The 26,422-nt window shown below is 36.4% G+C and overlaps 1 protein-coding gene across 1 annotated transcript in view; it reads left to right on the forward strand.

The window, feature by feature from the left end:
- The window catches only part of RSPO3 (R-spondin 3), a 111,631-nt gene extending 90,200 nt beyond the window's left edge, over nucleotides 1–21,431 (forward strand). Inside the window, exons 5-6 of the mRNA XM_072643238.1 lie at nucleotides 19,308–19,477; nucleotides 21,079–21,431. Coding sequence (XP_072499339.1) covers nucleotides 19,308–19,477; nucleotides 21,079–21,114 — 206 coding nt within the window. The 3' untranslated portion in view covers nucleotides 21,115–21,431. The remainder of the gene's footprint in view (nucleotides 1–19,307; nucleotides 19,478–21,078) is intronic.
- The last annotated feature ends 4,991 nt before the right edge of the window (nucleotides 21,432–26,422 follow it).

Below are 26,422 nucleotides of genomic sequence, written 5' to 3' on the forward strand. Positions count from 1 at the left end.
TGATTGAAGGAAATTGATATATTTAGAAAGGAGAAAATGGACAAGTGAATAGACATAATAGCTACATCCAATCATGGTAGGGCTCTCATGTGGAAAAGTGATTACACTTTGTGGTATTGTCTCCCCCTTCAAGGATCATTGTGGGGGTCATGAGGAAGAAGAACGGGTACTAGAAGCAGAAGAAAGAAGTAGAACAAGGATCAATATATGGACATTGCAAAGGCAAATCTCAATTTGAATTAAGAAAATCTTTCCTAATAATTAATGCCATCTAAAAGTAAAATATTGCCTTAGAAGGTAGCAAGTTCTCTTCACTACAAGTTTTCAACCAAAGATTGGATCTATAGAAGAGATCACTTGCCAGAGACATTGTCAAGGTGATAGTTGTTGAAGTATGGGTTGGACTAGGATTGTGCAAATAAAAAAGGAACACTCAGACATAAACAAACAATAACTATTTCAATGGGAAGAAATTAAAGAGGTGATCCACATGATCTCCTGGGTCTCTTCCAGCTCTGATTCTATGAGATGCTGTGTTGAATTCCTTAAAAACCATATCATTTTCCATAAATTAAACATGACACACCTGCAGCCATCTGAACAGTCACCTAGTATATCCTTTTTTCAGTAGCTTTCTAATAAATTTAAAATTAATGAGTATTTATGCTTTACTCTGTTTAGGTTTTCAAAGAACTTATTTTTTTAAACCTAATCAATGATACAATAGAACTTGGAGTAAAGCCCAGCCAAAAGAAAACAATTCAAGAGAATCTCACAAAAGCAAAGTGAAAACATGCTTTGGAACAGTTCCTAGAGGTGCAATCAGAAAAAAAGCTTCCTTTAGGCAGAAAACATAACCTATGACTAAAAATAAATGTCAGGAAATGTCTTTAAGAGGCATCACTCAGAATGGGTGCAGTAGTTTTAGCCAAATAGCAAAGTGATGCAATGGCATGAGTGTTAGAACCTGAATCAGAGGAATAGGGTTCAAATCCAGATCCTCCCATTCACTTCTCCTGTAATCTTTGACAAATCAAATCTGAGCCTCAGTTTCCCCATATGTAAAATAAGGGTATTCAACTAGATCATCTCTAAGACTTCTTCCAGTTCAAAAATCTAGACTCCTATGATTACATATATATGTATATATATATATATATATACATGTATATATTGAATATATACATATATGCAAACATTCTGAATTTGGGATTTAGTAGCTTCTTCTTCCCTCCCTTCGCATGATGAATTCATGATTAAATTTAATTCTTTTGCATAGAACAGATACTGACTTCAAAGAAAAGAAACAGTGGGCTGCAGAGGAATGGGAAAAGAAAGCCAAGATGAATGATGCATTTTTAAAAAGGCAAAAGAACATAGAAAAATATCAGCATTCCTTACAGAAGCAATCACTGCAAATATGCCTGTGAATTCCACTAGAGGAAGTAGTAAGTTAAGGAAACAGTAATACAAAAGAAAAGAGGGTTAACAGTGAATTTGGACTTTTTCCAAAGACTTGGAGTATAGAAATGTATTGATTTGGCAACCAAAATTTTGAAATGCCCAAAGAATTTTCTTACTTTGACTTTTATTTTAGCTCAATTTAGCCAGCTGGAAAGAATTTTCAAGTAGCATCCTGTCCAACCTTTCGAAATGAAGGATTTCCCTTTTAATTGAAAGGCCCCATTTCATCAAAGATGAAAACGATGTTTGGGGCTTGGAGACTCTCTGCAGAGCAGACATTCGAGGGATGTTGATCATAAACAAACAGGCGCCAGACAATGTATTTCAGCCATCAGAGACTTGAAGCATGCATACCTACAGAGAAGGAAGAATGATAAAACTACGTCCAGGTAGTTTGCTGAATGCTTTCTAATGAAAGTTGTCAGGTGTAATATTGCTAGACTCTCGTTCCCTGACAGGAGTAGTGTGTAAGAAAGAACAAAGCAAGAAAGATTTGGTTTAGAATCAAGGATGGATGGCATTTAAAATTTTGAGTTGCAAAAAAGGCCTAGAAATTTGATACAAGCAAATGAACTTTGGTAAATTTCTCAGAATCCTTTTATTTGGGGATATGTATATTATCCTACTCCCAAGGCATAACTAGGAAAGGTAAATGAATGGAAAAGATTCTTAGAATCATGGTGTAACATATTTAGGGTCTATAAGTATTCTCAAAGGTGATCTAGTCCTATGTTTCTCATTTTTACAGATGAGGAAACTGAAACCCAGAGAGGTTAATTGATTGGCTCAAAGTCAATAGGGAGTAAATGGCAAAGCATATGGTTCAAGCATATTTTCCTCCTCTAAATCTAGCACTCATTCCTCTGTGCCAATAGATCTTACATCTGTGCTGTCCTTTGTCAGATAAGACACTGGGTGATTGGTGGTAGCAATGCCAGTGTTAAATGAACCTGAATGGAAATTATAAGATAGGCAATGTGGGTGGCACACTTATAAGTCTTATGAAAAAAGGTTTCAGATTGTTCGAGTGAGGTTAACTAATTGTCATTTCAACATTTTTGCATCATGTTAGAGTATAATTTTATAATAAGTTGTATTTATGTAGCCCTTTCTTCACAATGCAAGGTAAGAATGTAAGTATTATTACTCCTATTTCATAGATAAAGGGACTGAATCAGATAAAGCTTATTTGCCTGCATTCAAATGGGAAGGGAAAGGAAGACGCATTTGTTAAGAAACTACTATGTGCCAGGCATCGTGTTAAGTATTTTGTGAATATTATCTTAATTAATTCTCATAATAACACTTTGGGGTAAGCGCTACTAAGATCCCCATTTTATAATTGAGGAAACTGAGGTTGACCAAAAGTAAGTGACTTTACCAGGGCCGCACATCTAGTAACTGTCTAAGGCCATATTTGAACTTAGGTCATCATGACTGCAAGTCCCATATTCTATCCATTGTACTATCTAGATATACTTCCTCCAAAACTAGCAAATTTTCCACTATTCAACTTTGCCTTCTTGATAATAGGAGTTAAGAAAAATGTTATTCAACTTTTAGACATTTAAATTGTCATGCTAGATTTTTTTTTTAAAGAAGCATAAAATAATAAACATTTAGCATAAAAATTCTGGAGACTTTCTCACCAAAAAAATAAGATGTTAATCAATTACTGGTAACTTCAAGGAAAGTGACTAGGTATTTTAAAAGAAAATTCCACTTAATTAATTATGACAATAATTAACATTTTGAGTAGATTGTCATCCTACTGAGGATGTTAAGTGACATTTCAAGGACAGGTCCTTGTATTTAGAACTATCTTTACTTCTTATTTATATATTTTAAATGTTTAGATCAGCTCCATTACTTTGAAGATACATGCAGATAATTGTTACAGATTGGTTTTGGACCCTGAAAATTACAAACAGATAGATATGTAGGTAGATAGATGGATATGATAAAAAGAAAGGAGGAAAAAAAAGAAAGAAAAAAAGGAAGGAAGGAAGGCTGGAAGGAAGGAAGGAAGGAAGGAAGGAAGGAAGGAAGGAAGGAAGGAAGGAAGGAAGGAAGGAAAAGAAACAAAGAAAGTAGTGAATAGAGAGATGAGACAGAGAGCAGATAGAACAAGCATTTATTAAGCACTTACTATGCACCAGGTACTGTGCTAAGCACTAGAGATACAAATATAAACAAGAAAGATATTTACTGCCCTCAACGGGGCTTACATTTTAGTGGGAGAAGATAACACATATAAAGGGGAATTAGAGAATGGGGGGATGGAGACGCAGCATGACATGAAAATGGCCTGAAAGTGCTGTGGAACCAAGATAAGATCAAAGCTAGAATATTAGAGCCTGGCATCAAAAATTATTATATTCAGATTCTAAGAAGCTTAATTTCTTCTTCATTGCAAGACCAATCTAGACCTTAGTACCAAGTTTAATTCTTACGATAAAAACTTTATTACCATAAATGTGAACATGATATGGGTGAAATTTAAGGATAAAATGTTGTGACCAAGCCCTAATTTCAAATGGAAATTCAGAAAGGATTTATGTAGTTTTACAATGGAGACTGTTGCTCAAAATCTCAAGAACTGAGTCAGAACATAGTCATGTCTTGTTAAAAAAATTGCACATCAAAATAGAAATCTTCATCACAAAATCTAATATTGTGATTTATCTTAGAAGAAACAAATTTAATAAAGTCTAGTAGGAAATTAAAAGATCATTAACATGCTGAGGACCTTTGTGCACTAGAGGGCATGCACATAAGCTTGTCCTCATTGTCACTCACAGATGAGGACTTTTTTCTGGTATTCAAATTGCCTCCCCATATAAGGTAGAATTATCACCATTAATGTTTGAGGATGATGGATTGGGTCATGGTCAGTCATTTTCCAATGGATCCTTCACATAGCTTTGAAACAGGCAGCATGATGCAGTGGGAAAGAATACTAGATTTGGAGTCAGAGTAACTATATTTGAATTCTGGTTCTGCCACTTATCACTGATATGACTCTAGACAAGTAACCCTGTTTTTCTGGACCTCAGTTTTCTTATCTGGAAAATGAGAAGGCCAGATTTGATGACCCCCTAAGGTCCTTTCTAGTTCTATATCTATGATCTTATGAACTGGAGTATAATTCTTCTTCATTTCCACCTCATAAAATCCCTAGGTTTCTTTAAAGCAAAATCTCAGATATCATCTCCTATATGAAACTATCCCTGATTTTCCCATTATTAGTTCTCTTTCTTCTCTATTAAAAACAAAGAATATGTATGCATTTTCCAAAGTCCAGGCATTTTATGCCGGCTCATACGGCCTGGGGTCATATCCAGTCTCATGTTACATACATAAATTATATTTACCTGTGTATATTTTATATCTTGACAGTAAAATGTGAAGTCCTTGAGAGCAGACACTACTTCCTTTTTGTCTCTGAATTCCTAATTCTTATTCTATGGTGCCCTGCATATTGTAGAATTTAAGACAATTTGTTCAATTGAATTTGAGTCATAGCACCTGAGCCTCAGTCTTAGACTTGACTTTTGAAAGAGAGAAGACACAAAGACTAGAAGAAAACCCTAACTTTGAATCACAGTTAGAAGAAGGGTTACTCACAGACTCAGATGAGGCTCCCCAGAGAGGTAGCCTGCACATCTGGATCCTCAAGCAGCTGCATTTTTCAGCTCTCCAGTTCTTCTTTCTCTGTATGAGTGTGCTCTCCCTTATAAAGACTAAGTCCAAAGATGTGGCTCAAGGGTATAATTAGCCATGAATCAATCAATCATCCTGGAATATGATGTGAATGGGAATGGTTGCGCCTTGTATAAGGAGACATCTTCAGTGGTAGAACAAACTTAGGACAATGCCTAGGCACATAGCCCAGAGAGTCCAAAAAAAAGAGAGAGAGAAAATAAAAACATTCTCATTCTAAATGAATAAGCATATTATAGGAGAAATAAAGCTGCAACTGGAGTCAGGAGACCTGGTTTCAAGTCTTAGCTCTACTACTTACTACCCTGTGACTTTGGCAAGGTCAGACATAGATTATATATTTAGAGCAGGAAATTCATTTAGTTCAAGCCCTTTATTTTACAGAAGAAGAAAGTAATACAAAGTGAAGTGTCTCTCTCAAGGTCTCACAGATGGTAACAAGTAGAGTGGAGATTCGAACCTAAGTCCCTTGATTCAGAATCCAACCCTTTCCACTATAACATACTGAAGACCTCAGTGGAGCTCTGTTTTATCATGTATAGAATAAAATGGTAGCCTTTGATAACTGCAAAAGAGGTTGCTTCCAAGGAACTTCTGTTAAAGAATTATAAAATAAAATACTAAGCAAAAATTTTTTCAACTTATGTTAACATCATACAGAAATCTATAAAGTAGGGCAGCTAGCTAGGTGGTGCAGTGAATAGAGTGCTGGACATTCCAGTAGCTAGGGCAGAGACAACAGAAGACTCATTTTCCTAAATTCAAATCTGGCCTCAGATGCTTAGTAGCCATGTGACTCTGGACAAGTCACTTAACCCTGTTTGCATCAATTCCTCATCTGTCAAATGAGTTGGAGAAGGAAATGGCAGACCACTCCAGTATTTTTGCCAAGAAAACCCCAAATGAGATCACAAAGAGTCGGACATGACTGAATCAACTGTACAAATCTATGAAGTGTTGGATATCCTCCCAATCCACGGAGGATGGATTTTACAGATTCCTTGGAATAGGAAAAAAAATTTATTGTATATTTTCCCAAATGCAAAAGGCTTCCCTTAACTGTGCCCTTCCTCTCTCAAACTATCCCTTTTTCAAGACAATTTTGTTTGTGGAAGGAAGAAAACCTGTATTAATGTCTTTAATACCTGTTAATGTCCCTTTTAAGGGCAACATAACTAATGAAGCATAGAGATTCAGAGCTACAAGGGATCTTAGAGAACAATCTAGTCCGAAGCTTTCATTTTTACAACAGAAATGGATACTTAGATCCAAAACACTCACTAAAAGTCATGAGACATTAAGATGTAGAGGTAGAATTCCACTGAAAGTCTTATGACTCTAAAACTACTCCCTTTTCCCTATCATACCACTACACCATACTATTCCCTAAAGTGACACATTTTTCTATGATTCAGTCTTAATTCAGGGTCCAAGACTCTCATTCCCACTTTGTCTCCAATGATTCCCTGATGCAGGGGTTTGTCTGAATATGGCTAGTTTCCTTACTGTGCCTGCACACCCAACTCTATCTGTGTTTTTGCATATGGGACGTCATCCAATATTCCTTTGGCTACTTCAAATCCTACACTTCCTTCCAGACTCAGCTTCAGTCTGACTTCCTCCAAGAAGCCTTATATGACTACCATCACCACAAATGACCCTTCATCTCTCTGAATTTCTCCAGAATTAATAATTTATACCTCAGGTGCCAAACTCATGTCCCATGGATCATCTTCCCACAACATTCCCAAGTATAGCCTGAAAAAAAATCAAAATGTAATTGAGAAATTTTTTAACAAAGTAAATAAACATAAAACATAAATAGGGTTAATTTGTGATTTTCTAAGTCATTCCATAGAAGCCAGGATTCATTTTTATTTGAGTTTGGTACTATTGTTCTATACTATATAGTCCTGAATTTCCTTGCTTCATCTACTTCCCCCTACTAGATTATCATTCCTTAAAGACAAGGATCATGTATTCACTTCTTTTAAACACACACACACACACACACACACACACACACACACACACACACACCAGCACAATTAAAAATTTGTCGGTTTCTCTGGAGAACATTTTTCTGCTTTTACATCTCAAATTTAAATTCATGGAGCTAAAATCAGAGAAGTCTTGCCTTTAAAATTCCCATGAGAATTATGCAAAACATATTACTTTTGAGTCCAACAGTTTAGCAAAATGATGGAGATTCTCATGCTGACTTGTAAGTTGATCTCATTTTTCATGTTTGTGGTTATCTTTTTTCATAGTTAGGGAAAGAGACTGAACCTGTGATTCCTTGGGTCTATGGAATTTTTAGTGAGGAGATTCTGCTTATGACAATGATGACCACTTTCTCTGCAATTAATAGAGACGTGTCTGAGGCATGAAGACTTGCCCAGGGTTAAACAACCAGTATGAGTGAGAGGTGATGGTTGAACCTTCCTAAAAAAGCTACTTCTGTAGACTAGGTTGCATTCATTTTCTCTCTCTCTCTCTCTCTCTCTCTCTCTCTCTCTCTCTCTCTCTCTCTCTCTCTCTCTCTCTCTCTCCCCCTCTCCCTCTCCCTCTTTTAGTGTTCACTTATTTGCTGTTTAATAGAACTCATAATCCTATGAGTGAAATTACTTTTCTGTGTATAACTAAAACTAGCCCTGAGGTTAAATAATTAATAAGCATGAGAATATAAGTTCCTTGAGCTCAGAGACTTTCATTTTTGTCTTTGCAAAACCAGTGCCTTGCATAATAGGTGTTTGTTGAATGTTGACTATATTGAGTACAAATTGCAAGAGTAGCTAGTGATGACTGACTTCTTATACACTGGGTTGGAGAATAACCTACCCTGTTTGAAGCAACTATTCCAATTAATTATGTTAACACCTTATATGCGGGGAAGTCCTTAGGTAAAATAATTGGAGAAGCAGTTACTGTTTGGCTTTTTCTTAAATTCAGTTCAAAAAGGGTTTATTGAACACCTGCTCTGTGCCAGACACTACAGTAGGCACTGGGGATATAAAAAAAAATCCTCAAAAAAACAAAAAGGGGAAACAAGTCACTGCCTTTAAGGAGCTAAGTTCTACTTGGAGATAACAACATGTAGTGTTATATATAGATAAGTAAATACAAACCATAGACAAGGTAATGGGGGGAGGGGTTGCTAATGGCTGGGAGAATTAGAAAAAGCTTCATATGAGAGGTAATACTAGCTGCAAATTGAAGAGAATGAGAGAAGTTTAAAGAAGAGAATGAGAGAAGTAAAGAGGAAAAGCATTCCAGGCATGGGGCACAGCCTGTCCAAAAGCTTGGGGAGAAGAAATGAACTGGTGGACAGAGCGCAAAGTATTTAGTGGTCTCTTTTGACCAGAATGCCTAGTAGTATCTGAAAGGGAGTCATGTAAATCAACCTTGACATATAGTTTGGAACCAGATTGTAAAGTACATTTATATGTCCTTTTTATATGCAACATTTTATCTTCTCCTAAAGGCAATTGTGAGCTATTGAAATCAAATTGGTTGGAAGCAAATGCCAAATCTTTCAGAAAGTCCTTCCTGGTCCTCCTCTTGTCAGTCTATTTCTCTTACCCCAAGAATGCATATAGATGTATTATGTATTTCTCTGGTAGATTTATGGGTTTGTTTGGGGTTTTTTTGCAATACACTTTTTAATTATCTTATCTCCCTACCAGACTATAAGCTCCAAGTGAACAGTCATGTCTAAGCTACACTAGCTCTCTCCTGTATCTCTCCTGGTGCCTGATATCATGCCATACACTCAGTAGACCCTCAATAAAACTTTGTTGAATTGAATTCCACAACATAATAATATAGCTGAGAAGAGAATTTGGCATCGTTGACTCTCAGCTGTGTGATCAAACTACTAGGTCAGGCTGCCCTATGTTTTTTCAGTCCACAGCCTTTAAATATGTATCTGCACAATGGATCATAACCGCTGAAGAGACACAACCACAGTTATAACCCTTGGTTATAAATTTTCTCCACAAGGGCTTTACTGAAAGGAAGAAGGAAACAGAGACAGAAACAGAGAGAGGCAGAGACAGAGAGAGTAGGAGGAGGAGGGGAAGGAAGGAAGGAAGGAAGGAAGGAAGGAAGGAAGGAAGGAAGGAAGGAAGGAAGGAAGGAAGGAAGGAAGGAAGGAAGGAAGGAAGGAAGGAAGGAAGGAAGAAAGGAAGGAAGGAAGGAAGGAAGGAAGGAAGGAAGGAAGGAAGGAAATTTTCCTACACACATACACTAAGCTCATGGCCACAGCAGCAGAAAGTAAGAAAAGCGGGTCCAAATCTACAATCGAAGGCTGTATGCTAAACCCTCCTCCTACTTTGTGCTGTGTGGGTATTTCAGGAAAGGACCATAGGCCTGGAATATGATATTACTGGTAACAGTGAAGAGAGAAGACTTAGCAGCACATTTTGGCTTTTTAACGAAGCCAGCTTTAATTGGTTTGAGTCACAGATTTGATACTGTTTACTCGCTGGGATTTCTGGCATGTGGAATATATTTTGAGTTTGGGGATTTTTTTTTTTTTGGAGCAAAATAGATGTTTCCCAATTTACTTCAGAAATGGCTAAAGCACCAAGGCTCCTCCTAGTGGTAGCCAGCAAAAGTTCAGTCACAGAAGTACTCCAGCTATGTCACAGTTTTAACACAAATATTTCTAAACATAAAGAAAAAAGATTAATATATATTCACAATTCTAAGTCATTCTCACTAAACGAACTAGATGACTTTAAAGGGAGCACAGATCCTTTTTCTACAATAATTAGCTGCTTTCTAACACATCTGGACTGGAATTCAGATCTAAATGAAAAGTTTACATTTTATAAATACTTGCTATTAATCACCAGGAAACTAACCAAATGCCACTTTTCCCTTGCTGGTTCTTTTCCCTCATGTGGGTTTTTTGTACCATATGTAGGTCTCAGAGTGGTGGAGTGGAGGAAAGAAGGACATAGAGTGAACTTCTCATTACACTTTATTTCATCCATTCGTTGGAAAAAATATATACTGTATGCAAGGAATTAATTATTTCAGGAGCTGAGGAAAATAACATAGTTTAGCTAAGAGCAGGTCCTTGATATATCTAGTTTAATATCTAGTAGGGGGAAAAGGCACGCAGATGATTCTCATTAAAGCATTGTATATATATTGTCAGACATATCAAAAGGTACAATGTCATAACTTAGTTCCCATACCAAATGTGTCTATTCAAAACCCTCATAGTTTTTAAAGAGATATTTTGAAAGTTAAGTCTCCAGTGCTGGTAAACAAAAAACATATTTTACTTTCTTTGGTAAAGAATGTCTGTTTCTCATGCCATTAACATTATTATAATCAATTATGCAACCCTGTGACATAAAATAATTCATCTATGTAATTAACTTTGTTATCCTTTCCAATTGTGAAGATATAGTGTGAAGTGTGTATGAGTGTTTGTGTAGTTAAAGGACAGTACCATATTCTGAAAGATTTCATTCATTTTCAAGGAGAGTCTTTTTTTTGCCTTGGGCTGCTGTGTCCTGTTATGTTGGATTACAACTCCAACCTAAGCCAGTAGAGTATAAACCCCTTGAGATCAAGAACTGTTTTGGATTTTTTGACCTTTGCATCTCCAGGGCCTCACACAGGGCCTGTCACATGGTAAGAACATAATAAATAATTTTAGAATCTAATTCAATCTTAGATAATGGAGAAAGGTTGGTCCCTGAAGTACTGTTTTAAAAACTGTCAGAAAAAAAAAATCCCTTTCACTGAACACATGATCAGATCTTATCTTAGTACTAAGGGGAGTTCCCCTTTTATGGGATTTTTTGCTCAAACTCCACCCTATTGCTGGAAAACCAAGGCAAAAATGAACATCATCTCAATTGCCAGAGGACCCCACACCCCTAGCTCTGGCACAACAACAACAACATACAACAACATTTCACAGTTACTGGAATAACACATACATACAAATAATGCTTTAACAAAGAATGGAGTGCCTGGTCTACAAAACTATATAAATGTTTAGAAATACCCCCTAACTGCTTACCATATCAATGAAGCCTCACCATATCAATAAACAGTAGAGATGCTCCCTTTTTACTGTATATTAATATAGGCTAACAACCAATTACATGTGATGTTTAATATACTACATCCATATTTCTACTCTTAGTTACTTTTATTTGATTTTTGTATTCTTGAATGTATCAGTGCAAAAGGGCATTCAGTAATTCCCCCAACTAATGCATGGGTCATTAGGAAAAAAAATGTTCAATTTCTATATTGTGCAATAGCAGTCTGCTGAACGGTAACTCTATCCAATGAGCTAGTTTCCTGTTACTTTAATTCAGCCCCTTCTTTCCCCCACCTCCCAGACTAAATAGTTATTCCTTGGATAATAGAGCAATAATACTGAGTTTCAGACAACTTCCAAAAATGTATCTGCCTGTCTTAAAGAATAATCATATCAGTTTGCTAATAAGCAGAAACCTATTACATGTCGAGTATGTTGTCACAAGTGGCTAAGAAAAATATAAATCAATCTGTGAGCAAAGAAGGAAAAAAGTATATTTCTAATGCGTCCAAAATATCATGGTTGGGCTCACAGCTGTAAGATGTTGGACTATCATCAAGAGAACAATGTCAAACACTGAACTTCTGGATGATTTCCATCAAAATAACATTTCGTTTGGGGTCAATAGTTTTTACAGAACTTTGGAATAAGCTTTTCACTGACATTTTTTCTTCCTCTAGAGCTGAACTTGAACACCTCCAAAAAGTTCCTCAGAATGGAAATGTAAGGAACTTAGCCTTTTCAGCCTTCTAAAAACAGACTCCACAATAGAAGGTCCATCTTTTGATTAGACCACAGTTGGGTGCAGCTTAGACTGCAGTGTGGTCCAAGTAATTCTGAAGTTCTGGGAAAGCAAAAGTTGTTCATTTCACCACATCTGATTCCTAAATTCAATTCAATTGAACAAATATTTATTAAATACCTACTGTGTGCCAGAACTGGTGATACCAAGGCAGAAACAAAGCACTTATTGCCCTCAAGCAGTTTATGTTCTATTGTTAATATTTAGAAAGTCCTTCTAAATGGGAAGTCCTCATAGAATTTAGAGCTTGAAAGACATTAACTGGTCATCAAATCCAAACTATTTATATCATAGAGTACTACCAGAAAGACTGTATGACTTGTCCAGGGTCACTTGGCCACAAATTATAGAACTAGGATTCAAACCTAGGTCTTTTCACTCCAAATTCAGTTTTCTTTCCACTATACCTGAAATATTAAAACATACTATTTATCTAAAAGTCTTTAGTATTTCCAACCTCTAAAACTGACCATATTTTCAGAAAAATCTTATATCTACGTAACCTGTTCACATTAACTGAATTGAATCATGAAGGCTTCTCAATAATCTCTCTTTGGCCCACATCCCCACCCAGCATTTTCCCCTGGAAACAGAATTTGGATGATGTCTAGATCTTTAGGGATAGAGAGAAAGAAATGCCCTCAGATTCCATGTAAACACTCAGGTTAACAAAATCACAAATATTATTGTAGTTATAATAATATAGCTGGCATTTATGAAGCCCTTCAAGATTTGCAAAGCACCTTATGTATTTATTTTAAAAGACTTTCTTTCACCCAACAGAAAATATAAAGGATTAATTCTTGAACCTACAAATAGTCAAGCTTTCCTTTTCCAGTGGACTTCAGCCTTCCCTAGAGACTTATACAGTCTTCCAGACACATAGTGCTGCCCCAAGGGATCCTTCTGCAAGGGGAAAGAACTCCATGTCACTGGAGAATTGAACCTGTGCTCTGGCATCGCTCATATGACTCATTCAAATGCTTTCAGCCATTTGAATATGCCTTCCAACATGCAGGTCACTATCCATCTGTGCCTGCCCATCTTTCGTGGTTCTTGCTGGTATCCTCCCAACTTACTAGAAGCCTTTCTTGATTTCTCCAGATATGGTGCAGGTAACACTAGAACACTTGAGCTATCTATCTGTCCTCTCTCACTCTTGACATATGACTAGCCCATCTTCTTTTCCATCATACATTTCCCTGATAGTGTAATTAACTTCTACTTTTCTTTGAAGTTTTCCATTGGTTATATGTTATAGTCTGCTTTCACCCATGTATATCTCTGTTGCCTTATGTAGGCTATTCACTTCCAGTTTTTCAGAAAATGTTGTCTTCTGGTATCTCAGCCATATATAACAATTATTCACAAAAGCAATCAAAAGTCAGTCTGTTTTGTGCCTCATCATCATCTGTTTTTGCCCAATGATTCTGATTTCCATGACTTCTTCCTTCAGCCTTTGCTTAATCCAGAAATTTATCTTCCTTGGAGAGGAGAAGGAAGGGGAGAAGGAGACAGAAGGGAGAGAATGAACTGAGTTACCCAGCTAGCTGGGTCCCCACTCAGGCAGCTGGGTCTATTCACAGATTGTGTTTGTCCTTCATTTTCGAAGAAGACTATGACATCAGAGAAATGATGACCACTTGCACTTGACTTTGCTTTGAGTGAAGGAGAGTTGTTGCTGGGTGGGGATGTGGGCCAAAGAGAGATTATTGAGAAGCCTTCATGATTCAATTCAGTTAATGTGAACAGGTTACATAGATATAAGATTTTTCTGAAAATATGGTCAGTTTTAGAGGTTGGAAATACTAAAGACTTTTAGATAAATAGTATGTTTTAATATTTCAGGTATAGTGGAAAGAAAACTGAATTTGGAGTGAAAAGACCTAGGTTTGAATCCTAGTTCTATAATTTGTGGCCAAGTAACCCTGGACAAGTCATACAGTCTTTCTGGTAGTACTTTATGACACAAGTAGTTTGGACTTGATGACCAGTTAATGTCTTTCAAGCTCTAAATCCTATGAGGACTTCACATTTAGAAGGACTTTCTAAACACTTTCTAAATACTCACTTTCTCCTCCTGAGTCATCTGGATCCAGAGACCAGCTATTCATCAGGAAGATTGGAGACAGCCCAGGATGCAATGGGAGACATTGGCCTTTTTTCTCTGATGTCATGGTCTTCTTTGAAAATGAAGGATGAACACAATCCAGGAATACCTCCATTTCTCTACTGTTGTTCACCTACCACTAGATAACTTCTATTATTATAGCTCCTGGCTTGACCCAGCAATGATGAGTTATCCACTGTAATCCCTGTGGCCATGTCAGGAATAAAAGGACTATGTATTTAGTTATTCATTCATCTCTCTGGGGAAACAAGCCCTATTCCTAGTCTTTTCTCTTTCCCACTTCCTTTATCTATAGTCTCTTGAGTTCTTGTGCCCCACTACCAAGAGTGCAAAGCTTAAACTCGTGTGAACTAGCCATAAATATGAGTCAGTATCTAAACAAAGGCCACATCAGACATTTTCCTGTATCTAGGGGCTTCACACTTCATGAAAGAGATACTTCCTGGGGCTTAATTAAATGTTATAGAACATTTTACAGGCTATTGGGCAACAGCAATGGACAATGTGCTGGTTTCCTACTAGTTGTTTACAGAAGATACTTTTACATTATTAGACCCAACATTCTTTGTACTTTAAAAAGAATGGTAGAGTTGATATTCAGTAAGCAGGAAAGTTCTAATGCAGTAAGATAGGGAAAGCAGTGTGACCTGGTTTTCTATAAGGTCACTAGCCAGTTATAGCCTTAAAATCACTGATAAATATGACACCCTTGCTGGAATAAGTTTTAATACAGAAAAGAAAATCCTTCTGGAATGTAGTATATTCTTGAAAACACTATGGAAAAGTGAGTCACCATCATTATACGTCATAAAGTTAGGGAGAGAAGTCTGGTTTAAAGTTGTATTTGCATAGAAAATGTATAAAGATAGCAGCATACACAATATTAACATTGCTGACTCAGACTCGTCAACGAACTCAGAGACCACAGAGGCAGGATCATCTGACATTTTCCAAGCATGTACAAACATTTCATTTTAATAAAATGCTTATGTTGCTGCTGTGCACCAATACATGTCAAAATATTTGAAACAATGGCTTCATGTAGAAAAAACTAAATTTAAAAAATCGAAAAGTTGCTATAATTTTTAAGTGTTTTATTTTTATCATTAGTTTTTCACCTTTATGTTCATTTCTCTCCCTCCTTCCCAGTCCATTCCTTGTAAAAAGAATAAAAAAAGGAGAAAAAAGCAGTTTGGCAAAACTAACCATGGCATCAGTATATACAATGACAGCACATGCAATGTTCCACATCAATTGTCCCCTACCTCATGCTATGATTTTTTTACTCTCAAGAACTCAGAAAATATATTTATTTAGTCTAGAAAGTTCTCATAATCTCTATTATTGGTACCTTTTTATTTTTATTTCAAAAATTTTCTATAAAACAATAAATTCAATTAAGTGAAAAAAGTCTGTTATATTGAGTTTTCTATAGCCCATAAAAATATTTGGTGATGTCTAATCTCACTAAAAAGAATTAAATAAACTCTGGGCCAGCTTGACTTTGGTTACACTAAAGTGTGACATTCTTTGGCCATGTAAGGAAGCTTATTTAACAATAACATGGAAAGACTATTCCTCAAATATACAGCAAAGATACAGCATTGATTTAAGTGGACATAGCTCCCTGGTAGCCATAGTGGCCTCACTGGTGTCTGGTCAGCACAGTTGAGGAGTCCTCCATTCCTCAAGTGTTAGAAGCTACATGAAGGATTTGAGTCAGTGCCTTGCACTAATGAAGCATAGAGGGTGGTTTCATAAGATTTAGGGTAAAACTACTCTAGCTTATATGGATTAATGAAGTATGGAGGACAGTTTCATTAAGATTTAGGAGGAAACTACTACATGGCAGGGGCTTTAGCAGAAGTTATTTTGTGTTTGTTTTCCATATATTTTATATATATTTCTCTGTGTACATGATGTATTTCCCTCCTTGGTAGAATATAAGGTCCTTGAGAGCAGGGATTATTTCTTTTTTTCTCTCTTTGTACATAATAACAATAATAACTCTCAATTACATAACACTTGCAGGTTTTAAAACGCTTTCTTCACAGCAACCTTATGAGGTAGTTAATGACAGTCACTATTGCCTGCATTTTATTGATGAGGAAATGAGATCAGAGAGAGCGAGTGACTTTTCCTAAAGTCGTATGGCTAGTAAGTCTCAGTCAAAACTAAAACTTTGGCCCTGTTCACATCACAATGCATAAAATCCAAAATCTTAGTTATATAAATCAAGGCTTCAGCCTAGCTCTCCAACCTCTTGTTCTACAAGAGTGAATCCACTAGTCAAAATACATCTTCCTAGTGCATACACATCTCTACTCATAAAATTTGCTCATGGAATTATAGTGCCAATGGAATATTCACAGCACCTATGGCAGCCATGTGTATACAGGTGCAAAATACAGCAGACTCTCCACATGGAAGACAGAACCAAAACATTTATTCAGACATCAGAAAGCCATATCCCAATACCAGAAAGCCATATCTATCATAGTATCAAAGAAATATATACACAATATCAATGCAGACTACAACACCAGCCCCAAGCTTTCCCCCTGCTAGGCTTCCCACAAACCAGCTCCATTAAACAAATCACAAACAGACTCCCACTCACACTAGTTGCTGCCTTTCCCAGCTCTGATTGCTCTCTGACTAACTTCCTCTCAGCTCTGTTCCAGCTCCACCCCTTCCTGTTCCATGTGACTTAGACTCATGTGACATGGTCCTATTAATGGTTGGGAAAGTTTTTCCATTAAGGAACAAAATTACATTAACAATAAGCAAAAATATGTTATCAATATAGGAATTCCCTCTGGCAAGAATTTCTTTCTTTTCTACTTATCTGACTTTTATCCATTCTTTAGACACTAGTTTAAGTGCAAAATTCTCCATGAAGTCATGTATCCTTACATACTCCAGTCTACAGTAACCTTTCCCTCTTCTGAATCTTTACAGCATAAATGTTCCATATCATTGCTTTGTGACCTTTCACCAAGCTGCCTAGTTGACTATCTTTATATACTTACATGTTCCTTCTACCCAACTAGATCATAAGTTCTTTTAGGCCAAGGAACATATCTTATAACTCTTTATTCTCCTCTACCCAAAGCACCCTCCCCCTCAGTGCTTTGCATAGAGTATGAACTCAATCAAGGTTTGTTGATTGATAACAGAAAGATGAGTCTGTGGCACACATTTTGACTGTTCCTGCAGGAAGAGAATTAAAGACTGTTGAAAATACCATAAATGGAGAAGAGTTAGCTCTGGGAAAAATGATACATTAAGTAATGTCAACATTAAGTCTTTAGATTATATAATAAAACGTATGTATACCTGGATTCACCAGTATTTCTACTTTCAACATTTATCATACAAATGAATTCTTATTTAGAGTTATATATTACATATACATGTAATAAATAAGCTGGAAAATATAATTTGTAAATAGTATTTAAATATACTTTTAAGAAACAGAATAATAATTTTCACTCAGAATTGGCAAACAAATACCCATGTTTGGTAAGAAGTATATTTTTTAAAGAACAACTATGTTAAAATATGACATTTTGCATAAACTAGACATGCTTAAAACAAATTCTATTGTATCCAGTTCATACGATCAGAAGAAATAACCAAATATTCACTGTTAGCATCATCTCTACCTTCTAGCTTGCCTGGCTTCCCTCATGTCTCAGCTCACATCTTACTTTCTGCAGAAGGCCTCTCTCCGGCCCCCTCAATGCCGGTGCTTTCCCTCTGAGACTATTTCCAATCTACCCTATTGTTAAAGGTAAACCATTAACAGGAGTGGGTCATTTTATGCCCACTAGGTGAACAGGAAGCTGTAGCAATACAAACAGAGACTATAAGAAAGCAGAATCAAAGGAGACATAATGGCTAATGAGGTTCTGATAACAGTTTTTTCAGTTTTTAGGGAAAACTAATTTAACCCCAGAGGAGAAGACGGTTTCAGGTTTGATCCTCTCATATGTATACAAATAGAGGTAGAGAGATAGATAGAGACATGATATAGAGATATAGGAGTTATATTGTTTGTACATAGCAGTTTCTATGTTATCTTTAAGGGCAGAGAATGTTTTTGCCCTTCAATTTTCAAGAGCTTTGCACAGTGTCTGGTAATCATTTAATGTGTGTTCATCCTCCATTGCCAAAGAAGACCATGCCTTCAGAGAGATGATGACATGACTTGCACTTGACTTTGTTTTGAGTGAGGGAGGGCTGTGCAGGTCACCAGCCTCACTTCTCCTCCAGAGCCATCTGAATCCAGTGACCAGATATTCATCAGAATGACGGGAGGTGACCCAGGATGAGGCATTTGGGGTTAAGTGACTTGCCCAAGGTCACACAGCTAGTGAGTGTCAGGTATCTGAGGTAAGATTTGAACTCAGGTCCTCCTGACTCCTGCACTGCTGTACCACCTAGCTGCCCCTCTGGAAGAGGTAGCTGAGAGGAGAACCAACACTGTTTAAAGAAAAAGGAGGGAAAATTGAGGGTTAGGGAAGAGATTAATGGGATTGGTGGGGGAATAGTGGACAGATCAACATGGAGATAAAAGTAATAAAAGGAATGAAATATGGCACAGTGTAAAGTACTTTGTCCTAGGAGTCTAAGGACCTGGCTTCAAGTCCTGATTCTTAGGAGTTACTAGTTGGTTGCCCTTGGGCACATCATGTCACTTTTCCAAGCCTCAGTTTTCTCATATGTAAAATGAGAAGGTTTAAGTAAGTCTACCTCAAAGTTCCCTTCCAGCCCTTTACTACGTTTAAATGAATTGCTGTGCCTAGCTCAGCTGGGGAGGTCAATGTAGAGGGCCTCATGTCATAGGCTGCAAATCAGAATAAATGTTCAGTAAATGCTTCTTGAATTGTCTTAGCTTAATCATCTGATTTTTTTTTCTTTTTTAGTGAAAGGGTGAATATCTTACAAATATGGTAACATTTTAGTTTGAAGATTCACTGCACATAACTTGCTGAGAGTTGTTAACTGGGTTTTGGAAAGCTAAGCATAAACTAACATTAAGTAAATCTTAATGTGTTTGGCTTTTTCCTTCTTTTTTTTTTAATCCACATGTTTACCTTTTGTTTCAGGAAAGAAAGGAAGGGAGAGAAAAAGAAAAAAACTGAGTAAAGAAGAAAGTAAGGAAACAAAACCTGAAAACAAAGGCCAGGAGCCTAGTACAGAATCCCGGGATCAACGGGAAAATAAAGACAAACCGCAGCAGAAGAAACGAAAAGTCCAAGATAAACAACAGAAATCGGTATTAGTCAGCACTGTACACTAAAAGGTCTCATGTGATTGTTTTAGACTTATGATGCTGCTATTTCCACCAGATTCCCAGGACAGGTGCTCTAGTCATTAGAACCACAAGTGGAAAATGCTACCAGTTACTGCTCCATCTAAACAACATTCCAGATAGTTCCTATACTCTCCATACAAACATAGTTAATAACCAAGACATTGAGGAACCACGAGTACAAAGAAGTCTAAAGAAGGGATACTTTGAAGGGGTTATCTTATATGCTTCTATGCATTTGTAAAAGACACCTAAGAATTTTTTGTATATAATTATTAACAAGATTTAAAGTATAACATTATAATGATGGCATCTGGAGAAGCAACATTTTTTTCTTTGTAAAATAATTTTCAGGCTATTGTTTTAAGTAAGAAGCAAAAAAGATGTCTACTAAGTCAAAGACACAGTATCCCTTCAAAAAAAAATGGTGTACCACGCAAAAAAAAAAATTGGAGATGGGTGGAGGGAAAGGGAAAGGAAAAAACTATCAGAGAACAGCAAAAATCCAAGGTTCAACAGCTCTGTGTTGATGTCTTGAATAGATCCCAAGAGCCTGACATTTCCTGTCCTATGTTTTATCAGGACTGAAACTGTTTTAAAATTGGTTCCCTTGTACTTATCCTGTTCTCCTGCCTGCAAGAAACCCTAGTGTGCGTAGTAACAATTATGTGAGAATGGGGAGAGGAAAGAAAAGTAGAAGAAACTGCTGGGATGGAGAGTATTTTTGTACTTCACAAAACTGTGAAGGACCAGTGGTTCTGCTCCAGGAGAGCAGCACTGTAATCTCTAAGAAATTATGACGGGTTTCTCCTTCATCAGTGCTCCTGTCTGGGCTGTCCCCGGAGTCATATAAACTGCGAAATGTATCTACACTACAAACCTTACTTACAACAAACAAACTCATACTTGTAGGAGAAAAGGCTGAATTAATAAAGAACAGAAAATAGAGCACAAAAAATGTAACATGTTTTTGCAGTTGTGTCTTTTTTTTTCCCCCTCTCAATTTGGGAAAAAAACCAAGCTTTCTTATCTACTTTATGATCCATGAGGAATCCAAGGGATATTACTTCTTTAACAAGGTATATCTAGTGGGAAAAAAGCCACCATAATAAATATATTTGTTGATAGTTTTTAAAGTTCTCCTTTTTTTTTGTTTCATTTTAAAATGTGATATTAATCATTGGTTCCATTGGGCGGAAATGTTATTTTTTCATTCATGAATCCCTGCAAAATTAACTAATCCATTTCATCTCTAATCTAGAATGCATTACTGCCTCCTTTTCTTTTTTTTAACTCTATATTCATTTAAAGATCTGAAGCTTTACAGTGTATTAAGAAGTATTTATTAAGGTTTTTCTTAATTTCGTTGTATTGATCCAAGTTATACCAGCACAGGTATAAATCCTAATTACTAAATTATTCTAAATAATGACTGCTAAACACACTATATATTTCCTCTCCTTCCTTAGACAACTTAGAGCTACTTCATAACTTAGATCTTTCCTCATATACCAACTCTTTCTGTTTCTTCATCGTTTGGCCTTTTCTTCTCCATATTTTCTCAGTCTATGGCTCTCTTTGGGGGATTGACGTCACCGTAACTGAAGGAATCAAGCAGTGTGATACAGAGGAGACAGCCAGCTCCAGGATGGAACATCTCTGAATGTGGAGCACAGAATTACACTGATCCATGTTGACCTTCCTGTTGTAGTAAATGGGATCAAATACCTGCTCTATCACTCTTCTTAGCCCTGTCAAGGTTGCTGCTTTCTGAAGACTTTAAAATAAACGTGGTTTGTGGCTGTCTGTCCCCAAGCACTTCTCTACTGCACTGTCTAAACACCATTGTTTCACATATATGTGTGTGTGTGTGTATGTGTATGTATATATATATATATTATACACAATACATGCATAAAAAATTTGTGATATATACATATATCATGTATATATGTATATATAGGCATAGTATATACATATGCAGAGATAAATAGAATGTATATAATATCATACATTTCTATAAATATACATCTAAAATATTATTTTTCCCCAGCCAAGACATAAAATGTTAAAATGCTTTACTTATTTCTTATTTTAGTATTTCCATCCATTGTCTTACAGGTGTCACTGTTATAATCTATATTCAAGTTAAAATATCACCTGTTTTATCCCCCCAAAAACTTCTATGCTAGCACTGTGGGAGAACAGAAAATCATCCTAAAGAATTCAATGGAAAGAGACTATGATCCTACTTTAGCTCAGTCTCAAATGACACCCACTTATAGGTGCCACTTTACTTGAGTATCTTTATCAAGTATTCCTTCTTTTATACCCACAAATTTGTCTAGATAGTCAATAAGCCTGCATTGCATATCTGCTGATTTCCTAGCACTATTCAGGTACACTATAGTACTGGTGAAGGATTTATTGGAAACAGGGACTATGTCTTTTTTGTCTTTGCATCCCCTAATCTGTGGTGTTGTGCCTTATATGTAGAATAAATGCTTGTTGAATTGGATTGGGTTGATGAAAATAAAACTAAACACAATCATAGCAAGCATTCATACTTTCTCTCCCAGACATATAGCTTGACTCGATGTTTGTTTTCTCTGGCTTTCAAGGCAAGGATGGACTATCCAAGCCCATTTTGCTTTTCCAATTGAGATTTCTTTGAAACCCATCAATCAACAAACATTTATTAAGTGCACCTACAATATTCCAGGCACAAGACATACAAAGATACAAATGAAAGAATCCCTGCCTCCAAGATGCTTATATTCAAAGGCAATAATAATAATATTACTCTCAGTAAAGTTGAAGAAAGAAAAAAACTTACACTATTTTGCATATATTGAGTAAAATATAGATTGCCAAGTAAGACTGATTTGTGAATACAGCATCTTTTTCATCCTCTTTCAATACCTTTCTTTCTCTATCCTCTCCATATATAAAATATGCATAGTCATGGTTGAAGATTGTGAATCAATTAACTTAGTCAATAACAAGCTACAAGTCATTGATAAATGTGTTTTAATTTATTGGTCATTGTCTATTATATGCCCTTAAACTACATTCCTGCCACTAATTTTTCCTCTCTGGACCAGATGCTAATAAAAGTCATATGTTACCCTCCCTACCAACCCCTTCTGCCAATGCAGTTATAGTCCATAGTCCACAATGATCTTCTACTCAGCTCCTAAAAACTAGTGATTGGCTAATGTCTTCTTGCTATGGAGGCAGAGAAAATAATATTTGTTGGTTTGTTTTTTTTTTACCTTATCTTGTCATTCTTATCTGTTCCTACTTTATTATTTCAAAAGCGTAGAGGTAGCAATTCTTCAGAAGATCTCAGAATTTGGAGTTGAAAAGGATCTTAGAGATTATCTATACTGATGTCTAAGGGATGAAGCAGCCTATCCAAGTTCACAAAGTCAGCGGAGAACAGAGCTAATTCAAACCCAAGGGATATCTGACTCCAGAATCAGGACCCTTATCAAGACACTAAAGTGACCTCCATATTCCATCAATTTGTTTCTACACAAAAAGACCCTCCAGGCTTTCTTTCAGCTGGACAATTCCTTGAAGCTAGATTGATGTCATTTAAATAACAGCTGTTGTTCTTCTTGGGAATTCTTAGCACATCAAAAGGGTTTTTTAAAAACACAATTAACATTGGGAACAAAAGGGTAAATAAAAACATCATTTATCTCATTGCTAGACTCAACAAACACCATTGTTTGTTGACATTCGTTTTTAGTTAAATAAACAAAATATTAGTTTGAGAATTAAAATGTTCACACATGTAGACTTTATTCATTTATTATTGTCAATTACAGACTTATGTTCTAGTATATAGTAAGTTAAAGCAAAACTGACTAATACTAGAATTTGCTAAACAGGAAACTGCTGATTTCTGAACAATGGTTGGACTTGAACCAAGAAACACAGTTAATGTTAAAGAAGCCTGAGTTCCACAAGATTGCAATTCTAACTTTGGGATGCAGGCAGGCACATATAAGAATTAGCTATAAAGCAATCAGAATGATTCCATAACTCACACACAACAACCAGTCTCATTGCTATATGTGAAACATGATATGATCCTATGTGTGTGATTATTCATAGAAATAATTATCTGACAGATTCATTGAAACCAATTTAGGAATGATCCTTCAGTGTATTCAGATATGACACTTAGTAGGTACACACTGAATATTTGTTGATTCATTGACTCAGGAAATGAATAACAATTCTCACCTCATAGTCAATACATTATAATTTTATCAAGATTTCCTGCTCTTCATCATATTGATTAGTAGTGTCATAAGAGCCTATCAGATCACCATTATCCTAGATATATGGCTCTTTGAGCCAGTCAACCATCCTGCACAGCTATAGTAGTCATTCTGTGATAAACAATCATCTTACCAAGAACTCCACTTGGCCATTAGTGAATTCAGGAAAAAGGATTTTTACTTTTTGTCTTTTTAGATGGATGACACACTAGGGAAAGGCATACCATTTAAGACAATTATAAAGCCTTTTATTTCTATCCCAATTTGCATTTCCCTCCCTGGTTCCCCATTGACTGGGTAATTTCAGGGTTCACAGCCTATATGAAAAAGCCTAAACCCCACCTCCACATGGGTCTTAGCCCTTGCTTACATCTCCCATTTCCACATTTAAAAGAATGACAAGCCATAAATACTTTTACTCTCAAGTCAGGATGTCTGCATCACTCAGATTTTATGATCCCCATAGCATGAGAAAGAAATTTTCTGAATTGATAAGGGAGTTGAACCCATGATATCCGTGTCTCCTTGATTATTAACAAAAGAAGAGTCCTACCATTCAAGATAGTGTTTTGGCACAAAGTGCTCCCATCCCCAAAGAAGCCTCACCAGGCTTTTGAAGTTGTTGACACAGAAAAAGGTATTCACTAGGTTTACCCAGAGGGCAAAGAAACATGCTGATAAGTAGGCACCCGCATAAGTAACATCCCCAACTACATTTACCATATAAATTACGTATTACATGATTTCTGTGGAAACAAAAGTTCAATCATCTCTTAAAATTATAACTGAAGTCCATTTCTGGTAAGGCTCTACTTGTGGATCTTATCAAAACCCCAACATTCCCCTCATCCATCTTCTGTTCCCATCCTTCAAGCAATAGTGTTTCCATAACTGAAAAAGGAGGTGAGCAAGAAGAGGAGAAGGGCAGGGAACTACGTGTATGCAAACTTTTTATTTTGCTAGCAAAAGGGAAACGATAGCAAGTGTGGCTGGGGCCACCATGACCACCACCACACTCCCACCACCACCACCATCTTCATCACCAATTAATCTTGGCATACTGACCTTGGCAGAACACCAATTTCTACTGCTACCAAGAGGCAAAAGACATCCAGGAGACAGGTGAGTGATGCAGTAATTAAAGTGCTGAACTTGGAGTCAAGAAGACATGAATTCAAATCCCATCTCAGAAACATGACTTATGTGACCCTAAATAAGCCTCAAATCTTCTCTCTTGTGTAAAACAGGAATAATAATAGAAAATACTAAGGGGATTGTGGTGAGGATCAAATGATATATGGGTAAAGAACTCTGTAAACCCTAAGGTACCGAATACATTTTAGCTATCATTATTATTATTTAAAGGTCATGGGCCTGAGTTAGGTTCTTCCAGAACCCATCTCCCAGGATGACATTCACATGTGCCCATTTAGCTCATTCTTAATGACAGACAACAGAAAGTCAAGTCTTTGAATTTCAACTGTCCTAAAACTCATACTTCAACACTTTCTCATCAATGTGAAGTGACCAATAGTGCAAATCACAAATCATCCAAATCTTTTTCATCTTATTTGATTCGTCTATACCTTCCCATAAATCCTCTGTAAAAAGTCTGCCCAACATTTGAGGGGCCTTTCTTTAGAGTTCATGTTAATGAATAGCCAGGAAGCACACAATTGTAAAGAAATATAAACCTTGCCTTCCTGTCCACATGCATGTCCCCTTGTGGCCATATCCACGTCTATTCAGAAACCCCATGCTTTGGATATATTTACAAATGTACTTAGCGATAGGGACTAGATGTTTGATTTCATTGACATAGAAAACTTCGATATAAGGAAATTCCTTCTACCAATGCGGGTCAGCACCTATTCTACAACCATTGTCTTAGATTTGTTTTGTGCATTGAATGGTTGAGAGACTTAGCCAGACTCACACAATCAGTATGTGCCAAAGGTGAGATTTGAACCATGTCTTTTTGACACTGGGCCTAGTTCTCTATCAACTGGGCCAAGCTGCTTCTCATATAAATGTATATACAGCCTCTCCCCATCAAAAAAAAAAAATAGGCTAAGCATGTAGAAAAATTAATATTCATTTTTAGCAATAGAGCGTTAAAATCTACTTATACAAATTTGCCTGTATTAAAACTTTTAGAGTAATGACTTAATCTTACTCCCTCATTTTACAAATGTGAAAACTGAAGCCAAGAAAAGGTAAGTGAAATACCAATGTCACATGGCAAACCAACATGCAAAGCCAGGGCTTTGGATTCCAGGTCCAATGCTCTTTAAAGATGTCAATCCATCAGAATCTACTAATCTGAATCATCAATTAACTAAATTTTTTTTTCCGTATTCTACTATTAGGAGAGAAAGCAAAAATACTCTAGATAAAGCTAACATTTTGAACATTTTTTTCATCCAAGCCTCCCAAGATAGCTTCTAACATCAGCACAAATTCATCCTTGTCTCTGACATGTTCTACAATCAAGCAGCTGTGGTACTATATGATGAAAATTGTCATTTAGAATTCTCATCTTTGGGCACTAAAAGATTCAGAATCAAGGAAAGATTAGATTCCACATATATTGTACTTCCATATACATTTCATA

This window comes from Notamacropus eugenii, chromosome 2 (genome assembly GCF_028372415.1).
Source record: "Notamacropus eugenii isolate mMacEug1 chromosome 2, mMacEug1.pri_v2, whole genome shotgun sequence".
Lineage (NCBI taxonomy): Eukaryota > Metazoa > Chordata > Mammalia > Diprotodontia > Macropodidae > Notamacropus > Notamacropus eugenii.